The sequence below is a fragment of the Carettochelys insculpta genome, chromosome 3, assembly GCF_033958435.1.
Source record: "Carettochelys insculpta isolate YL-2023 chromosome 3, ASM3395843v1, whole genome shotgun sequence".
NCBI lineage: Eukaryota > Metazoa > Chordata > Testudines > Carettochelyidae > Carettochelys > Carettochelys insculpta.
The window spans coordinates 1,692,669-1,711,487 of record NC_134139.1 but is presented as its reverse complement, the minus strand read 5'-3'; the positions used below and the strand labels follow the sequence as shown (position 1 = coordinate 1,711,487).

Sequence of the window (18,819 nt, the reverse complement as noted above, 5' to 3'; positions counted from 1 at the left end):
ACTGAGCAGGGGTGGAAAGGGCCAATAACAGCTGCCTGCCACTATGCCAAAGTCCGCAGAGAAATCACGTCAGAGGCACCTGGCTGGGGGTGGAGAGGGCTAATAGCACAGCTGCCCTTATTTTTAGAACGACCACCCTTCCTCCACATCCATTCTTCTGTCTGCAACTTAACACCCTCCCAACAAATGAAAGCATTCATATTAAGACAGAGTCTGATTTATTGGTTCACATTTCAGTTTGATGCATAGGAGTTGGTTGTTATTACAAGAGAAATTCATTGCTCTCCTGTGTACGGCTGATCACTTTTTTAAAGCATCCCTGATTGCTGCTGCCTCTGCATGGTTATTTGGTGAAGGACCATGTAAGTGGCTGCGAGTAAAGAAAGGTTACTCACCGTAGTAACAGTGGTTCTTCGAGATGTGTCCCCATGGGTGCTCCACATTAGGTGTCGGGCTCGCCCAGCGCCGCATATCGGATCTTCCAAGCAGTTTCTGCCGGACCGCGCATGCACCGGTGCGCACCGCTCCCTTGCGCGCTCCTGGCCACGTGCGCGATCCAGTCCCCGCCAGTTCCTTGACCAACCGCCTCGGATGATCCTGCAAAACACTAAACAGAGATCCGAAGCGGGGAGGATGGGCGGGTAGTGGAGCACCCACGGGGACACATCTCAAAGAACCACCGTTACTACGGTGAGTAACCTCTCTTTCTTCTTCGAGTGTCCCCGTGGGTGCTCCACATTAGGTGACTACCCAGCAGTAACCCAAGATAGGAGGTGGGTAATCGGATTATGTGCAGCTTGTCCCCGAGAGGACCACTGTCGAGAGACGGGTATCCTCTTGGAATACCCTGTGAAGGGCGTAATGTTTGGCAAAGGTGTCATAGGATGACCAGGTCGCCGCTCTGCAACTGTCTTTTAGCGCAACGCCCTTGAAAAAGGCTGTTGATGCCGCCACCGCCCTAGTGGAATGAGCCCTGGGCGTGGCCAGTAAAGGAGTCTTTTTGAGTTTGTAGCACATTTTTATGCAGGATACGATGTGCTTCGAGATTCTCTGCAAAGAGAGACCTTCTCCTTTCGATTTGGGAGCAAGAGAGACTAGGAATCTATCCGTTTTCCGGAAGGACTTGGTCCTGTCTATATAGAAGGCTAGCGCCCTCCTCACGTCCAGGAGGTGTAGGCGCGCCTCTTTGTTAGAGTTATGAGGCTTTGGATAAAACGAGGGTAAAACAATAGGTTCGTTAATGTGAAACTCAGAAGAAACTTTAGGAACAAAGGCTGGATGCAGCCGTATGGTTACCGCCTCCTTGGAAAAAACAGTGCAGGGTGGCGTTGCCATAACTGCCGCAAGCTCGCTCACCCTGCGAGCTGACGTGATTGCGAGAAGAAAGGTCGTCTTTATCGTAAGGAGGCGGAGGGAAACCGTGGCCAAAGGCTCGAACGGTGGTCCCGTTAGCGCATTAAGCACCAGGTCCAAGTTCCACAAAGGCGGAAGCGGTTTCCGAGGGGGGTATAGGTTTACCAACCCTTTGAGGAACCTGGTAACCACGGGATGGGCGAACACCGGGTGCCCTTCCTCTTCGTGTCTGAACGCCGAAATGGCGGCAAGGTGGACCTTTAACGAGGATAGTGAGAGTCCTCCTCTCGAGGGCAGTAGATACTCTAATATCACAGGTATAGGCACCGAAAGGGGGGCTAGCTGTTTGGTAGAACACCATGCCGTGAAGCGAGTCCATTTCTGCTTGTAGGTCTTCCTGGTGGAAGTCCTCCTGCTACTTTCTAGGACTTGTTGCACTTCCTCCGTACATGTGCTCTCTAGGGAGCTGAGCCATGGATTAACCACGCTTGTAGTCGCAGGCCTTGGGGGTGCGGAAGCACTATGGACCCCTGGGCTTGCGTGAGCAGATCCGGCGCCACCGGAAGGGGCATCGGTGGACGGTCCGACATGCGCAGGAGTAGGGGGAACCATTGCTGTCGATCCCATGTTGGGACTATCAGGATCATTCAGGCTCCTTCCCTCCTGGCTTTCTGCAAGACTTTGTAGATCAGCACTGTGGGAGGAAAGGCGTAAAGCAGGGGGCCCCTCCAGGAGATCGCGAATGCGTCCCCCGGGACCCCCGTCCCAGTCCTGCCCTGGAGCAGAATCGTGGGCACTTCTTGTTGTGTTGAGTGGCAAACAGGTCTATCTGGGGAAAACCCCATGCGTGAAAAATCGGTCGTAGCAGATCGGGACGGATCTGCCACTCGTGCGTGAGTGCGAAACGCCTGCTCAGCTGGTCTGCCTTCACATTGTGAGCGCCTGGTAAGTACGAGGCTTTCAAGATTATATTGTTGGCGATGCACCAGTTCCATAACTGGACGGCTTCCGCACATAAGGCACGGGACCGAGCTCCTCCTTGCCGATTTATATAAAACATGGTGGAGGTATTGTCTGTACTGATCCCGACTACTTTGCCTTGTATATGGTCTCGAAAGTGTCTGCAGGCGTTGAACACTGCTCTGAGCTCCAGTATAGTTGTGTGCAGTGACTGCTCCGTGGAGGACCACAGCCCTTGCGTCACCTCTTCGCCCATGTGTGCTCCCCACCCTATGAGGGAGGCATCTGTAGTAAGAAAAACCGATATTTGTGGTTGGTGGAAGGGTACCCCTGTTAGCAAGTTCTTGGGGTTTACCCACCATTGCAGGGATTTGCGCACCTCTGTTGTGGGCGACACCACCCTGTGAACGGTGTGTGCTGCCGGTTTGTATACGCTCGCCAGCCAGTGCTGCATGCTGCGCATGTGTAACCTGGCGTTCTGTACTACGAACGTCGCTGCTGCCATGTGGCCCAGCAGCTGTAAGCACGTCAGAACCGGCACCGTAGGGCTGAAGGTGATGACTTGCACGAGGGAGCCGATGGCCCGAAAGCGTGTCTCTGGTAGATACACTCTTGCTGTAATAGAATTTATGCGTGCCCCTACGAACTCTGTGTCCTGTGTGGGGTCCATCTTTGATTTTGTCAGATTGATAAGCAGGCCGAGCGAAGAGAACGTGCCTGCTGTGACACATATTATGCGTAGTACCTCCCCCTTCGAGGCCCCTTTGAGTAGGCAGTCGTCCAGATACGGGAATATAAATACCCCCTGTCTGTGCAGGTAGGCTGACACCACTGCCAAGGTCTTGGTGAAGACTATGGGGGCCAAGGAGAGGCCAAACGGTAGGACCTTGTATTGAAAATGTTCTTTGCCTACCATGAACCGAAGGAATCGTCGGTGAGCCGGATGGATAGTTATGTGAAAATACGCGTCTTGTAAGTCGAGGGCTGCGAACCAGTCTCCATCGTCCAGTGCCGTAAGGATGGAGGCGATTGTGATCATCCGAAAGCGTTGCTTGCGCAAGTACCGGTTGAGGCCTCGAAGATCTAAGATGGGCCTCCAGCCTCCTGTCTTCTTCTCCATGAGGAAGTACCTCGAGTAGAACCCTTTCCCTTGCAGTTGCTCCGGCACTCTTTCCACTGCCCCTATGAACATGAGATGGTCTACCTCCTGCTTGAGCCTCGCTACATGGGAGGCCTCCTGGAGGTGGGGCCTGGGTGGAGGTCGTGGCGGTGGGAGCGACTGGAAGGGGATGGCGTACCCCGTGGCTATGATCTCCAGCACCCATTTGTCTGCGGTGATCCTTTGCCACTGGTGGTAGAATGGACGGAGGCGATGGTGGAATAACCGCTTCGGATGATCTTGTGCGATGGTAGGGATGGTGCAGCCCTGGATCTGTGTGTAAAACTTGTGGCCTTTGGCCCTGCCCCGAGGACGCACGGCTCTGTTGGGAACGTCGCCTGGGAGTTCTGTACTGCTGGTGCTGTTGATGTCGCCCTTGCTCGTAACCCCTGTGGTACTGGGGACGCTGTTGCTGGTACTGGTACCATCTTTGTTGAGGGTAATACTTTTTCTTTCTGTATGGAGGGGTGTAAATCCCCAGGGTCCTAAGTGTGGCTCTTGAATCTTTACTGGAATGAAGGACCGAGTCAGTTGATTCGGCAAACAGCTTCTGCGAGTTGAAGGGAAGATCGACGATCTTTGCCTGCAGATCCCTCGGTATACCCGAAGTCTGGAGCCAGGGCTCCCTTCGCATCACCACTGCCGTAGCTGTGGAGCGTGCTGCTGTGTCCGCAACATCCAGGGCGACCTGAACTCCCATCCTCGAGGCCGCGTAGCCTTCTTGCACGATGGCCTTGAGCACCGGTTTCTTGTCCTCTGGAAGCAAGTCCATGAGGGAGGTTAACCTAGTGTAGTTGTCGAAATTGTGGTTCGCTAGATGCGCTGCGTAATTTGCCATTCGCAACAGTAGAGTGGAGGAGGAGTAGACCTTTCTGCTGAACAGCTCTAGCTTCTTGGCATCTTTGTCTGTTCCCCGTCTTGAATTGAGATGTCTTTGATCTTTGTTGCAACGACTCTACCACCAAGGAATTTGGTTGTGGGTGGCTGAACAGGAACTCCATGCCCTTCACCGGCACGAAGTATTTCTTATCCGCTCTCTTGTGGACAGGCGGAATAGTCGCAGGGGTCTGCCATATCATAGTGGCGGACTCCAAGATTGCTTTGTCAAGCGGTATTGCTATTTTGGAGGAGGCCGGAGGTCTCAGATTTTTGAGGAGCTTATGGTGTTTCTCTTGCACCTCTGCTGTCTGGATGCCTTGCGTGAAGGCCACCCTTTTAAACAGCTCTTGAAACTGTTTGAGATCGTCCGGAGGATGGACGTCCCCCGGGGCCGTAGCCTCGTCCGGGGAGGAGAGCGAGGAACCACTAGGGTACGCCTCTCTGGACCCTTCCGGTTCCTGTTGGTGATGGTACATCCGCTCGCTGGAAGCTTGCAAGGGAAAACCTCGGGGTTCCATAACCAGTTCCCCCTGAGATACTTGAGTCTCTGTCCCCGTTCGCGATTGCCCTCGGGGATACGGGACCGTCTGCGGGGATGTTTCCCTGGTGGACTGCCAGTATTGTCTATGCCCCGCGTGATAGGGACGACCATGGCAGCATGGGCACTGTTCTTGGGAAGGTGACCTGGACCATTCCCTTGGTGCATACCCTCTGTGTCTGGGGGAGCGAGATCGTCGAGAGACCTGGGACACTGGAGAGAGCGATTTGTGATAGTACTCCAGCGGCTCAAACCCCAAGAAGGGTGAAGGTGGTCCCAGCCAGGGCAAGGCTGGTTGTAAAAATGGAGATGGGGGCTCCGGGTAGGCTAGGGGGGACCCCTGCCTTCTAGTTGGAGTCTGCAGCATGAGCGGAGGGCTGAGAGAAAGCAACTCTGCAGCCCTGTCTGGAGAGGGGCTGCGGTGCCTTGTTTTCTGTGCAGCCTTCCCCCTCCCTTGAGGGGCTGGCTCCGCCCCCTGACGTGCAGGGGATCTCGGCCCCGTCCGTGCCGCGCTCGGCACGCTCATGGGCGGTGCCACACGGGCGGTGTCCTCCAGTGCCTGCAGGCTGCGTGCCTGCGCGCTCTGCACCACCGGTTCCCCGGGGGTCAGTGCCGCTGCCTGCGGTGCCGCTGGTACCAGCGCTTGTTTAGCCACCACCCTGCCTGCGGTGCGGGGCGGCTGTTTGATCATCGGAGGCTGAGCCACCTCCACGTGGCTCTCTGTGCCGCCGCCAATCAGCTGTTGCTGCGGCTGGGGGCTGTGCGCTCCTCCCGTCCCGCTCGCTGTTGCTGCCGGCAGGGATCGGGTTGGGGAGACTTTCCTCCATTTTTGCGCTGATGGGGTGAGGGAGGCAGCTTTCCTTTTATGGGCCCCGGAGGGTCCCTCCTGCTGCGGCCGCTCCGGCATGTCTGGCTGGAGGGCCTTGTCGAATAGCAGCATTTTAAGCCGCATCTCCCTGTCCTTCCTTGCTCTGGCTGTTAATTTTGCACAGAAGGAGCATTTCTGCATGACATGGGACTCCCCAAGGCACCTTATGCAGTGACTGTGCCCATCAGACGCTGGCATTGCCTCTCGGCAAGACTCACATTTCTTGAATCCTGAAGAGGACATTGTTGGTGAGTCTTTTAGTTGTTAATGGGGTACTTAGCACCTTCTCTGTGCTGTTTTCCCCCTCTCCGATAGCCTGGCGCGGCAGGAGGGCTAATGGCCCTAGGCTCCTGGCCTCCGGTGCTCTGCTTGTTACTAGGACTGGACTGAATTCCGTCCCGCTTGTTGTTTCTTGTTTTTTTGTTTTTTTTTTTTTTGAAAATAACAACTGGCTAACTTAACAATAGCCTAAGAACTTGAAAACTTTAAAGAAAACAGTTAAAACCATTGAATACGCTAACTTGGCCGTAGCCTAGTTGGATTCCGTCTGCAGCCGACGGCGGTTAAGAGGAACTGGTGGGGACCGGATCGCGCACGTGGCCAGGAGCGCGCAAGGGAGCGGCGCGCACCGGCGCATGCGCGGTCCGGCAGAAACTGCTTGGAAGATCCGATCTGCGGCGCCGGGCAAGCCCGACACCTAATGTGGAGCACCCACGGGGACACTCGAAGAAGAACCCCTGCCTATTGCCTCAGCCTTGACGTTCCAGGTGTTCAGGAAATTCTCCCCTCTGGATTCACAAATGTTATGCAAAACAACACATGTTGTAATGCTGTAATCACAGTGGGGACATTCATTTCATAAAGGTCCGAATGGATCAACAGGCATCTGAACCTCACTTTTAAAAGGCCAAAGGCACATTCAACTTCCATTCTGCACTTGCTGCATCTTTGATTGAAGTTTTCCTTGCTGCAGTCCAGAGGTCCTCTTCAAGAGGAGAAGAATAGCTCAGTGGTTTGAGCATTGGCCTGCTAAACCCAGGTATGAGAGGTCAATCCTTTAGGGGGCCATTTAGGGATCTGAGGCAAATAGTTTAAAAAAAAATCTGTCAGGGATGGTGATGGGTCCTGCTGTGAGGGCAGGGGACTGGACTCTATGACCTGTGATGGTCCCTTCCAGTCCTATGAGATAGGTATAGCTCCATATTTATTTTTAGGGTTTCATAAGGCAAGGGAGCAGAGGGTAAGCAGGCACAATAGGCAATAGCACAATAGGCATCTCCATGTCCCCAACCTTGATTTTCCGGTCTGGGTAAAAAGTCCCATACATGAGCTTTCTGTACAGTCCAGAATTTCTGAAGATGCACACGTTGTGAATCTTCCCCGAGCATTTCATGTTGATGTCAGTGAAACCACCTTTGTGATCTATCAATGCTTGCAAAACCATGGGGAAGTACCCCTTTCGGTTTATATACTCAGAGGCCTGGTGAGCTGGCACCACGATGGGGATGTGTGTGCCATCTATTGCCCCACAAGTTAGAAAACCCCTGGCAGCAAAGCCATCCACTATGGCCTGTATAGTTCCCAGGGTCTCAGTCTTCCAGAGAAGACACTGACAGATTGCATTAGCTACCTGCATCACCATGGCCCCCAGTGTAGGTCTGCCTACCCCAAATTGATTTGACACTGACCGGTCGCTGTCAGGTGTTGCAAACTTTCAGAGAGCAATTGCCACTTGCTTCTGAACTGTTAAAGCCAGCCTCATTCTTGTGTTGCTGCATGTCAGGGTGAGGGGTCAGCCCGTAAAGTCCCATAAAAGTGGATTTACACATGCAAAATTTCTGCAGCCATTGCCCATCATCCCAGCACTCCAAATACATGGTGGTCTCACTAGTCCAAAACAGCCACTCCACTGTCAGCAATACATACAGGGCAGCCTACAGTTGTGAGTTCTTGGGCCACCGTAGAAAGATTTCCTCTTCAAAAACTTCATCATCATCCTCAACCACCATCGCCCTTTTTAATCAAAAGAAAAATTGCACGATGTGAAGTTTTCGTAACCAGTGTGCAATGACTTGAAGCATTTGAGGATCCATGATTGTGCGAGCTCTGTGACAGAGAAAACGGCACGACCTCCCATTTGTTTTTGCATGGTTACTGGCTGCTTTGAATTCTGGGACAGTGACATCACACACCCACAAGCAACCAGGACTAAGGCATTCTGGGATAGGTACCCATAGTGCATTGCTCACACAGTCAAACTTGGAAAAGTCAATGGGAGCGCAGTAACTCAACATAGAGAAACGAAAGGTTAAATTTACAGCAGTTTTGTGGACACTTAAATTTGAATGCGTAAGAATGAGGTTAAAAAAAATCAAATAAAATTCATTAAAAAGTCTAATTTATTTCCTAGTGTAGACGTACCCTCAGACAACCTGGACTGTGTAGTTTGTAACAGTCGAATCTTCAACTGTCTACCTCTTTGACTTGGTCAGTTCTATTCAACATATAGGCTGCGTCTATTCTAGCTCCCTACTTTGAAGGGAACATGGTAAGTAGGGTGTCAGGAGATTATTAATGAAGTGCTGCGGTGCATGTGCAGCACTTCATTAAGCTAATTCTTCCCCGTGACAACTTCGAAGTGTTAAACAGGCTACATGCAAGCTGGTACTTCGAAGTTGTCACAGGGGAGAATTTGTTAATGAAGTGCTTCATTAACAATCTCCCAACACCCTACTTACCACACTCCCTTTGAAGTAGCGAGCTAGTGTAGACACAGCCATAGAGTATGCTTGAAAGAAACCAACAACACAAAAGTCACATTTACAGACATTTGCAATCTCTTTTAACTAACTAGTCCAATAGGTTACTTCCTGCAAAAGGGGAGAAACTGTTGGTTTTAATAGCACCTAGAATATAATTGCATTACAAAAAATTAAAAAGCAACCAAAAAATGATACTGATAGTTGTATGTTAGAGTTTCCTGAGACAAACACCCCTCCACATTTATACAGCCATGTCACACCTAAGGGCAGTTACGGCTGTTGAAATCTCCTTAACCAAGTTTTAAATGCTTGAGCAAAACAGAAGGGGCACTGCACTTAGGTGTATGTACCCACAGCCTCAGCTTTCAGTCTCATCTAGGAGTAGATCATTGCAAGTGCTCACAGTTCAGGTCACCGATGAGCGTCATCACTTACTTCTCATCATTTGCGAATTTAATTCCACTCATTGTGATGGTATCCAGGAAAAACCAGTCAAATCCAGGGAAGTATCTATATATCTGCAGGGGGAGGGGAAAACTATAAGCCATATTCCACTGAACAGCAAGATAGCCTCCTGCAGAGAACATTCCCACCCGGAACGTGAGCGTTGTACACTAGCAGAAACATCACACTGCAGTACGCGCATTCAAACACACAGGCACTGCTGCAGACACACTTCTCTCACTATTTCAGCTACCAGTGCACAATCATTGGTGATTTTAATAGCCAAGGTCTCCAAACTAGCAGCAGCGTTGCTGCTTGAGTCCTCTTGGATATTCATCTGCTGCTGTTTTACCCAAAAAGTCACAAGGATTCCCACAGCTTGGCCCCAGAGACATGGCCTGCAGGTTTGCTTGTGTGTGTGCTGCATGGAGCTGAATCTGTCAGAGCCACTTGGCCATTAACCCTGGGAAGAGAGAAGTCTGGCTGCTAGGAAGAGGTTAGGACCTTTAGGCAGCTCACCTAGCCAACAGGTACGTGACCTGCACAGGAGAATCACTGGGAAGCAGTCAGGTTATGAGTTGTGGTAAAGCTTTCGACCCTGCTGTTTCAATGGAAACTCATGACTGCACAGCAGGGAAAGTGTTTCCAGATGCACTGGCTTGGCTGGCTTGGCCTTGTGATGTGCTTGTAATAGCTACCAATAGCCATGAGGGTTGATATTTATTTTACACCAACCTTCAAACAGGTATACAGCTAAAACATCCACACTTCTAAGCCACGAGGGCATGAAAGTGCAACCCCACTGATGAGGTGCCAGTTGGGTTTGCATGCACGTGCACGTACAGCTCCATGCCTCAGGGAGAAGTGCACTCATCAGAAAGTCTGCGCCATCTGAATGTCTTGGCACAATGTCTGCCAAACTAAAAAATAAAACCCTCCATCTACCCATGAGACAGACACCATCACATTCAGCTGGCTCAGAACTGCAGGGGTTGGCTACAGAAAGGCATGAGGGTTATAAAACAGCATGGTTTCCAAAGCCCTCAATGGTTGTATCCTGGCTGTATTCAGTGCCCCTTTGAACCTCCTCTGACTAGCACCTGCACTCATATGCTACATACTCATGGTGAGCGTGTATCATGCTGTATGCCAGCATGGGATTGTGCCTTTGCACTGGTGAGGAACACACTCCACACTGACACAGACAGACAACCTGGTCTGTCTCTTTCAACCCTGAATTTACTACTTGTCTTTCCCAATTTTCCTTTTCTTTCCATATATGGTTGTTAATTATATTTAACTTCATTTGTAAGGTGCATTTCTGCAAAGGCATTTCATGCCCTATATATCCTAACTATTCATAAGAACAAATGCTTGCAATCTCTCAGGGGGCTTACAGAACTAACTCAGGTAAGTGCTAGTACTGCCTAAGAAAAAAAATTAAATGTGAATTTTTGTGACTCAATTCCAAGGTAATAAAGACAGACATCTATACTTGCCACCGAAAATGGATGACTTTTTGCTTCTTCACGTATGTTAGTGAATGGTGATTCCAGTATTAGGGCGTCCGGAGGAGTTTCTGAAATACGAGTGCATAGCACAGGCTGTTAAAGCACTACACTCAGGTGAATTAAGACAATTCAGAGCAAGATATAACAAAAATGAACTACCAGTGATGCAGTCTTTCTGTGCTAGAGATGCTACAAGACAGGGTACTTTCACAAAGCACGATAACATCTCATCTCAGAGTGATAGGAGTTACCCATTTCTTTTACATCTTACAAGGTACCTAAAATAATTACACCTGCCTCAGACCCTCCCTTGAAGCACTCAGTTATGCTTAGAAGCATGTGCAACATAATTGTGCACGTTCATGGCCAAGTTAATGAAGTCACTTGGAAGAGTTGTGACGAATATTTGAAAGCTCTGGGGTGCCTTTTCTGAATGCGCTGGAAGGGTTTCTACTTTAATTCAACCATTATGAAACCTGCCAAACTAAAAAAATAAAACCCTCCATCTAACCATGAGCCAGGAAAAGTTTTGAAAAAAGATAAAGTAGTTTTTGATAATACAACCACCGAAGTACAGTGCCAAAGCTCACGTGGATGCCATGATTTTCAATGCCAAAGCGTTACACAGAACTAACAACTTTTGGGAATTCTGTTCCAAGGAAGAGTATGCTATACAGAAGTATATTGTTTTTGCAGTAAGTCACAGAAAGATAGAGTAAGCAGACAACGAAGCAGCAGTTAGAATCTTAACTCCAACTTGCGCCATTCAGCAAATATCCCTCTTATTAGCCTTACCTCTTTCACAAAGACGCCTCACTAAATTTGTTGCAACTCTAAAAGAAAAAAAACATTTGTTTAGTGGTAAGTCATATGTTTTCGTCACTTGCAGCTAAAGAAGAGCAACAACTCAAAGTGACAGTATGATGCCATTAGGAAGACCCATCTCTGAGACTGATCAAGCCAGCTGCACTTCAAGCCCATGTCAGCACAGAAGGTGTAAGCAACAGTGACCCAACTGACTGATTTCTTGCAATTCTTAGCATCCAGGTACTCAGCCTTTCATAGGGCTTAATAAACACCTCAAAATACTTCCCCCACTTCCTAATGTCTTTGTTTTATATGAATGGAGATTAAAGGTGCTGCTATTCAATCAAATTCAGCCATTTCCTCTGGACACGAACAGCTGAAAGATGAGGGCCACTCAATGAGTGTTAAAACCAGGCTTGACAAAACCCTGAATGGAGCAATTTAATCAGGGCTGGTCTTGCTTTGAGCAGGCGTTGGACTAGAAGACCTCCTGAGGTCTCTCCCAACCCTACGATTCTGAGAGATGCAGGATTTTTCTTAGGTTCAGACACAGAAGCTGCATTCCCTAGTTCCTCATGCAGCATGCACTCTCCTAAACCTGAAGTGTTCCAGCAGACCACCCCCTTTCCACACATCACTCCCCAAAGCCCCACTTCGATGGGCTCTCCAGTCCCCTTGCTGCCTACAGGCTCCTGTTCTGAGGCCACGAGTCTCTGCTGGTTCCTACTACCACTGAACTCAAGTCTGTCTCTCTCACTCACACAGGACAGGTAACACGCTCAGAAAGTGCAGAGCAAATTTCAGCTCCAGAGGGAAGCTGAGACCTTGTGCCTGGTCATTGGTGCTATATAAGGTGTGTTTTTTACCTCAGGCTAACCGCTGCCTCAGGATGGCTCATGAACAAACAGAGCGAAGACAACTAACTTGTGAGACGAAATAGGTGAGATCAGCACCGGACTTGGCTTTGGCTCATTTAAGTCCTGTACTTGTATTTGTCTTCACTGCGTGTTTGTCATGGGACAGCTCGTGCACCTCAGTTACCCTAAACACACACCTTTTTCTGAAGTGTAGGCAAGGCCCTACAGGAGGCCTGTGGAATGAGTGGGATAGAGAAGAGGGAAGCTTATGGATTTCAGATAAATAAACTCTAGCCGTTTAATATTCACACTCCTCTGTCACCTGTATGATTTGTGCAGCAGCAAGCATTCCCACAATACAGAACTGGGGGCATTTTGAGCATGCCAACCATTTGGCAAACTATAGCTGTTTATTGATTAAGGGAGCATAGTTTCAAAAGACAGGCAGAAAAGTCAGAAGTATCTCACCTGACAACTTATTTCTACTGGACAGGCAGTGTTTTGGCAGAGTATTTTGAAAAAAATCCCTTCCCTCCACCTTCCAGTCCTTTTAAAGACCAGACCCTTGGGCTATGTCTAGACTGCAGGCTTCTGTCTACAGGAATTTTGTCAACAGAGTATACGTCCAAACGGCAGATGTGTCGGAAGAGACCTGCCAGTTGGGAGCATTCTGTTGACATCCCCGTGTACCTTGTTCCACCCATGAGGAAGAAGGGATGTCTTGACAGAAGGAGTTTTCCCAACATTTAGCCCCATGTGTATGGGCCAAATGTTGGAAAAGCCTCTCCTGACAGAGCTGTCGGCAAAGGACATGCAAATGCATTGTGCAATTTGCGTATCTTCTGCAGACAGTTCTCGGCAATCTTGACATAGCCTTCTACGGCTTCTGCTGCAGGGTTTGCCTATCAAACTGTGCACTGTGGTTGTAGGCTCTAGACTATGGTGACAGATCTTGGAACTCCAAGTGTCGATAGTGTTCCCAGTTTTTTTGGGGTAATTCCTTCTCTCGATTCTGGGAAGAGCTCTCACTTTGAAAAATGAGTCTGCTTTCATCAGACATTAGCTCAGTTCTGGAACACCACTAGTTACATGTCCAGGCACACTAACGCAAGGTTTCCCAAACAGTGAGTCGTGACCCACCACTGGTCTGTGGGAAGACTGATGGATGGTCATATCCAGGGCAAGCTCAACCCGTCACTGGCCCTGACCCAGGCGCACACTCTTCTTTCAGCTCATCTCCCAAGGAACAGTGTGGGAGAACGAGTCTGAGCCACACTCACCCCTCCACAGTGGCTCCTGTCCTGTGCAGATCCTGTCACAAATATTGGCATAAATGGGTGCAGCTCCATTGTTGTCCAGGGGATGGTGCCTGCTAACAGCAGTGATGATTTGCCCCCCGACAACCTGCCCCTTATTTCTCCCATTACATAACGCTGACCTTATTGCCTTGCAACTTCTGATACAGCCCTCTGGAATTCCAGAATACAAGTTCTAGTCCCTAGCCTATTTCCTAAATTAAAAAGAGCAGAGAAGAAATTACTTGACAGTGATTAAGTTCAGAGAGATTCAGACAAGCGAGAATGGAACATAACTACTGTCCCTAAACTGCCAAGACTTCATTGGTCACAGATCAATACAGACCCACTCACATTATGCTAAATAGCTGCCACCGGGACTGTAGGCTTACCCTGTGCCTAAGGAGTGCCCCCATATATAGACAGGATTGTCTCCACTTCTTGCTTTTATCCAGTCAAAAACGTGGAGTGCATCATAGGTCATTCCTCTCTCAGATGGTGTGCCCACAGAATCTCCCCATCCTGAAACACAAACATTTCAAGTCACACCCAAGCCATCCAGCAAAACAAGCCATTTCTTACACCTTTGTGGACCACGTGCATGCCCACAACTGGGAAGGCATTTGAAAAAGGAAAATATTCCTGCTTACTGCATAGTGCCTGCACACCAAATTAAAGCTGGAACGAAACAGAGGCTTGGTCTACACTAGGAAATTAGGTTGAATTTAGGTGACAAGTCGAATTTCTAAGGAATCAGTCCACACAACAGGGGCTATTCCATCAACTTAAGGGCTCCTCTGGTTGACTTTTGTACTCCTAACATTCCACAAGGGTAATGCCAAATTTGACCTTCCACGGTTGACCTTAGGGTAGTGCAGATGGAGTACTGTGAAATTCGACATTCTTGGGCTGTTGGAGGTGTCCCACAGAGCCCCAGTGTGACCACTCTGGACACCACTTCAGTTCTGTTGCTCTCCGCATCTGCAGGAAGCAGCCCAGGAAAATACAAATTTCATCTCCTGTTTGGCCAGTGTGGCAAGCAGAGTGGGCAGCACATCTGACCATGATTTCCAGTGCCGCAGACAAGCTCCAGTACCTCGTTGCTGTGTGGAGGGATGAATCTGAGCTGTTGATGCTAAAAAGCAGCAAAAGAAATGCAGACACGTGGCAAAACCTCGTAGGACCTGGGAGGAAAAAGGATACACCAGACATGCCCAGCAGGGCCACATGCAAATAAAGGAGCTCAGACAGGCATACCATAAAACAAAGGGAGCATACGGAAGTTCTGGGTCATCACAACAACCATTCTGCTTCTGTGAGCAGTGGCACGGGATTCTAGGGAACGACCCAACCACTGTCCCCACCACACACACTGTGGATACCTCAGAGGAGGTTCCTCAGGAATCTCTCATCCACCATGTTCTCCTTGCTGTTGCCAGAGGAAGAGGAAGACGACAATGACAATGGTCAGCAGGTGAATGGAGCAGCTGATCTTGCCGACAGCCAGGACCTTTCTGTAACACTGGATCTCATCCCCTCCTCCCATGGCATTTCACAGCTGGACCCTGACGGCAGAGAGGGCACCCCTAGTGTGCTCTCCTTTCTAATCATGGAGGACATCCTCAAAGAATCCATTTTGAAGCACTTGAAAGAGGAGGCGTGATCAGGAATAGTCAACATGGATTCATCAAGGGCAAGTCCTTCCTGACCAATCCGATAGCTTCTATGATGAGATAAACAACTCTGTGGACATGGTTAAGTCAATGGATGTGATATACCTTGACTTTAGCAAAGCTTTTGATACAGTCTCCCACACCATTCTTGCCCATAAGTTAAGGAAGCATGAATTGGATACATAGAATGTAAGGCAGATAGAAAGCTGGCTAGATGATGGGCCCAACAGGTAGTAATTAATGGCTCCATGTCTGGCTGGCAGTCGGTTTCAAGCGGAGTGCCCCAAGGATTGGTTCTGGGGCCAGTATTGTTCAACATTTTTATCAATGACTTTGATGAGGGGGTGGATTGCACCCTCAGCAAATTTGCAAATGACACTAAGCCGGGGGTCAGGAAGATATGTTGGAGGTTAGGGATAAGGTCCAGAATGACCCAGATAAATTGGAGGATCGGGCCAAAAATAATCTGATGAGGTTCAACAAGGGCAAGAGCAGAGTCCTGCACTTAGGATGGAAGAATCCCAAACATTGTTACAGGCTGGGGACCGACTGTCTAATTAGCAGTGCAACAGAAAAGGACCTGGGGACCACAGTGTATGAGAGGCTGGGTATGATTCAGCAGTGCACACTTGTAGCCAAGAAGGCTAATGGCATATTGGGGTGCATTAGGAGAAGCATTTCCGGCACATCTGGAGAAGTTATAATTCCCCTCTATTCAGCACTGGTGAGGCCGTATCTAGAGTATTGCATTCAGTTCTGGGCCCCCCAGTATAGAAAGGATGTGGATGCATTGCAGCAGGTCCTATGGAGGGCAATGAAAATGATTAGAGGGCTTGAGCACATGACCTCTGGAGGGAGGCTGACAGATTTGGACTTATTTAGTTTACAGACGAGAAGAGTCAAGGGGTGATTTGATAGCAGCCTTTAACTTCCTGAAGGGAGGCTCTAAAGAGGATGGAGAGAGGCTGTTCTCAGCTGTGACATATGGCAGAACAAGGAGCAATGGTCTGAAGTTACAGAGGGAGAGGTGGAGGTTGGATATTAGGAAAAAAACTTTCACCAGGCGGGTGGTGAAGCACTGGGATGTGTGACCAAGAGAGGTGGTGGAATCTCCATCCCTAGAGGTTTTTTAGTCCTGGTCTGACACAGTATGGCTAGGATGATTTAGTTGGGGGTAGATCCTGCTTTAGGCAGGAGACCAGACTCAATGACCTCCTGAGATGCCTTCCAGCCCTAGGGTTCTATGATCCTATACAAGGGGAATAAAGCAATTATGTGATCTGTGGTAGCTGCTGTACCTACACAACCCAGAGCCCCTGGTACAACTTAATGAGTCTGGGGATGGAGCATCAATCCTCCTTGCACATCTCCACAGAGTTCTCAGGCAGGTACTCCTTGATTCTTCTTACCAGGTGTTTGGGAAGGACCTCCCTATTCCAACCTCCACATTAGGACAGCTTTTCACGCCAAGCCACCAGTAAGTAACCTGGCACTATGGCACCACAAAGCAGTGCAGCAGAACGATTGACCTGGTGGCCGCTTTCAGTCAACATAGATTCCTTATCAAGGTTTATTCGTCATAGGAGACGAATGTCACTTTTTGCAACCTAGAGGAAACAGTGGAAGGAGATTAAGCTATTATGGAATAGCTGAAGATGCTCCGCCATGCCTGGACCATCTCCATTCCTCTCCCTGAGCTGGTAGTGGAGGGAAGAGAAATTTTAAGGTTCCCAGGCAACGGGGCTGGGGAAGACCACAGGGTGACCATCACTGCCATGCCCAGAGACCCCTCCCAGATCTGCTTGCAGCATGCACAGTTGCAGAAACCGCTTTTGCTATCACAGACTGGGGGCATGCTTCCAAGCCTGTGCCTTACCATGGCTGGAAGCAAACCATGTCAAGCAGGTTCCTTAAGATCTCTGTGCAGTACCTGCTGCACAGAGGATGCTTAAAAGCCCAAATCTGTCCTTGCAGGGAATACCTCCCTATTGTCTTTCACAGACGTTCATTCAGGAGATTCCTTTGTGTGTTCTTAAACTTATCTATTTAATGTCTGGCCCTCACTTACGCTCATCAGCAGGCTCTTTGACCACCGCTCATCCCTTCTCCACCTGTTCAGCTGAAACAGATCCACAGGAGAAAACGAACATTGGAAGATATGTTTATAGAGCACATGGAAGCCACCTGCACAGAAGGGCACAGTTAAAAGCATGGAGGAGCACCACGCTGAAGGAGACGCAAGATGTTGGGGCAGAAAGGAGAATGGCTTGTGAGGTGAGGAAAGAGCACAGAGAATGTGAATCGGAGACCCAGAGAGATGTTGCAGCTGATAAAGTAAGTAGCAAACAGAGCTCCTATGGTGCTGGGCACAGGAGCACAGAGCCCCACTGCAACCCATGATGAACCTCATGCCCTCCTCATGTTCCCTAACCTCTTTTCCCCCACCTCCCACTGGCACCCCAGAATGTGGGTGGCAGGGAGAGCCAAGGACAGCCTTGCATTTCACTCCCAGGGACTCTTCTGAGCGCAGAAGGCTGACATTCCCGGCTTGTGATCACAAAATGTCCTTGCTTAACCACTCCCAAGGCCCCTGCCATGAACTCCTTTAGCGTCCCTTGAATAAAAATAATTAAGCTAAAAACAAACAGTGTCTTTATTGCTTGTGTTGCACAGGTGGGGCTTTACAGGCAAAAGCACCTCATTGGGGGGACCTTCTTAAGATCAACAGACATGACTGTCACCTCACTATGAGGTCATTCATAAAGCTGTTTTTCAAAGCCTCCACAATGAGCAGTGCTCCTCACTGTGCTCTCTGTGTTGCCCTCGTATTGGCTGCTGTTAAATTACTGGCCAGATGATCTGCCTCAGTCCTCCAGTCTGGCATGAAATTTTCCACCTTGACTGACTTGACTTAAACCCTTGTACTTCAGGTGGAGCAGAGGTCATCCACGTCTCCTCCACTTCACTCTGTCTCAGGACAAAATGTTTAGCTGACCTCAGGAGTATCCTAGTTCTCCTTCAATCTCAGACCTTCTCCACACTGCCTGAGGCCTTCCTCTTTTGCACTTTCCTCGCAGGTTCCATGAGAGAGTTTGATGGACGATGCTGGATGATGGTTTTCTGAGAGTCTGGCCTAGCCATCCCCATTTTCTTCACTTGATTTGAACATCAAGTTGTTCTTGTCCTGCTATGTTCCAAAGCTCCTCATTTGTGGCCAAGTCTTGCCATTTGATGCAAAGGATGTACCTCACTCAGCATCTGTTATGAATGTCTGCATCTTGTGGTCTGAAGACTTTTTCCTTCTGGCTCTCACAAATTTCAAAGCACACAGCAGGCTGCCACCACAAGGGGAATGTTGCTTTCGCTGAGGTCTGAGTCAGGTGGTTTCCAAACCTGGATTTTAAACAGCCAAATGCACATTCTACCACCATTCTGCACTTGCTCAGCCTGTAGTTGAACTGCTGCTTACTGTGCACTCCCGGCTGCCTGTGTACGTCTGCATGAGCCAAGGGAACAAGGGGTAAGCTGGGTCACCAAGAATCACTGCTGACATCTCCGCATCTCCAGTGGTGGTTTTCTGGTCTGAGCAGAAAGTCCCATTCTGCAGCTCTTGGAGCAGACCAGGGTTCCTAAAGCTGCGCGCGTCATGCACCTCTCCTGAGCATCCCACACTGTCGTCCGTGAGACGACCCTAGCGATCCACCAACATCTGC

The 18,819-nt window shown here is 49.4% G+C and overlaps 2 protein-coding genes across 4 annotated transcripts in view; one reads left to right on the top strand and one right to left on the bottom strand.

The window, feature by feature from the left end:
• ENTPD6 (ectonucleoside triphosphate diphosphohydrolase 6) overlaps positions 1 to 11,554 on the top strand; it is an 84,257-nt gene extending 72,703 nt beyond the window's left edge. For all 3 annotated transcript variants that reach the window (XR_012644879.1, XR_012644880.1, XR_012644878.1), the window contains one exon: positions 11,364 to 11,554. The gene's annotated coding sequence lies outside the window, so the exon portion shown is untranslated. The remainder of the gene's footprint in view (positions 1 to 11,363) is intronic.
• Positions 1 to 18,819, bottom strand: part of ABHD12 (abhydrolase domain containing 12, lysophospholipase) — an 86,451-nt gene that overhangs the window by 10,068 nt on the left and 57,564 nt on the right. The window contains exons 7-10 of the mRNA XM_074989208.1: positions 13,826 to 13,955; positions 11,270 to 11,307; positions 10,463 to 10,542; positions 8,955 to 9,037 (exon numbers count right to left, since the gene is read on the bottom strand). Coding sequence (XP_074845309.1) covers positions 8,955 to 9,037; positions 10,463 to 10,542; positions 11,270 to 11,307; positions 13,826 to 13,955 — 331 coding nt within the window. The remainder of the gene's footprint in view (positions 1 to 8,954; positions 9,038 to 10,462; positions 10,543 to 11,269; positions 11,308 to 13,825; positions 13,956 to 18,819) is intronic.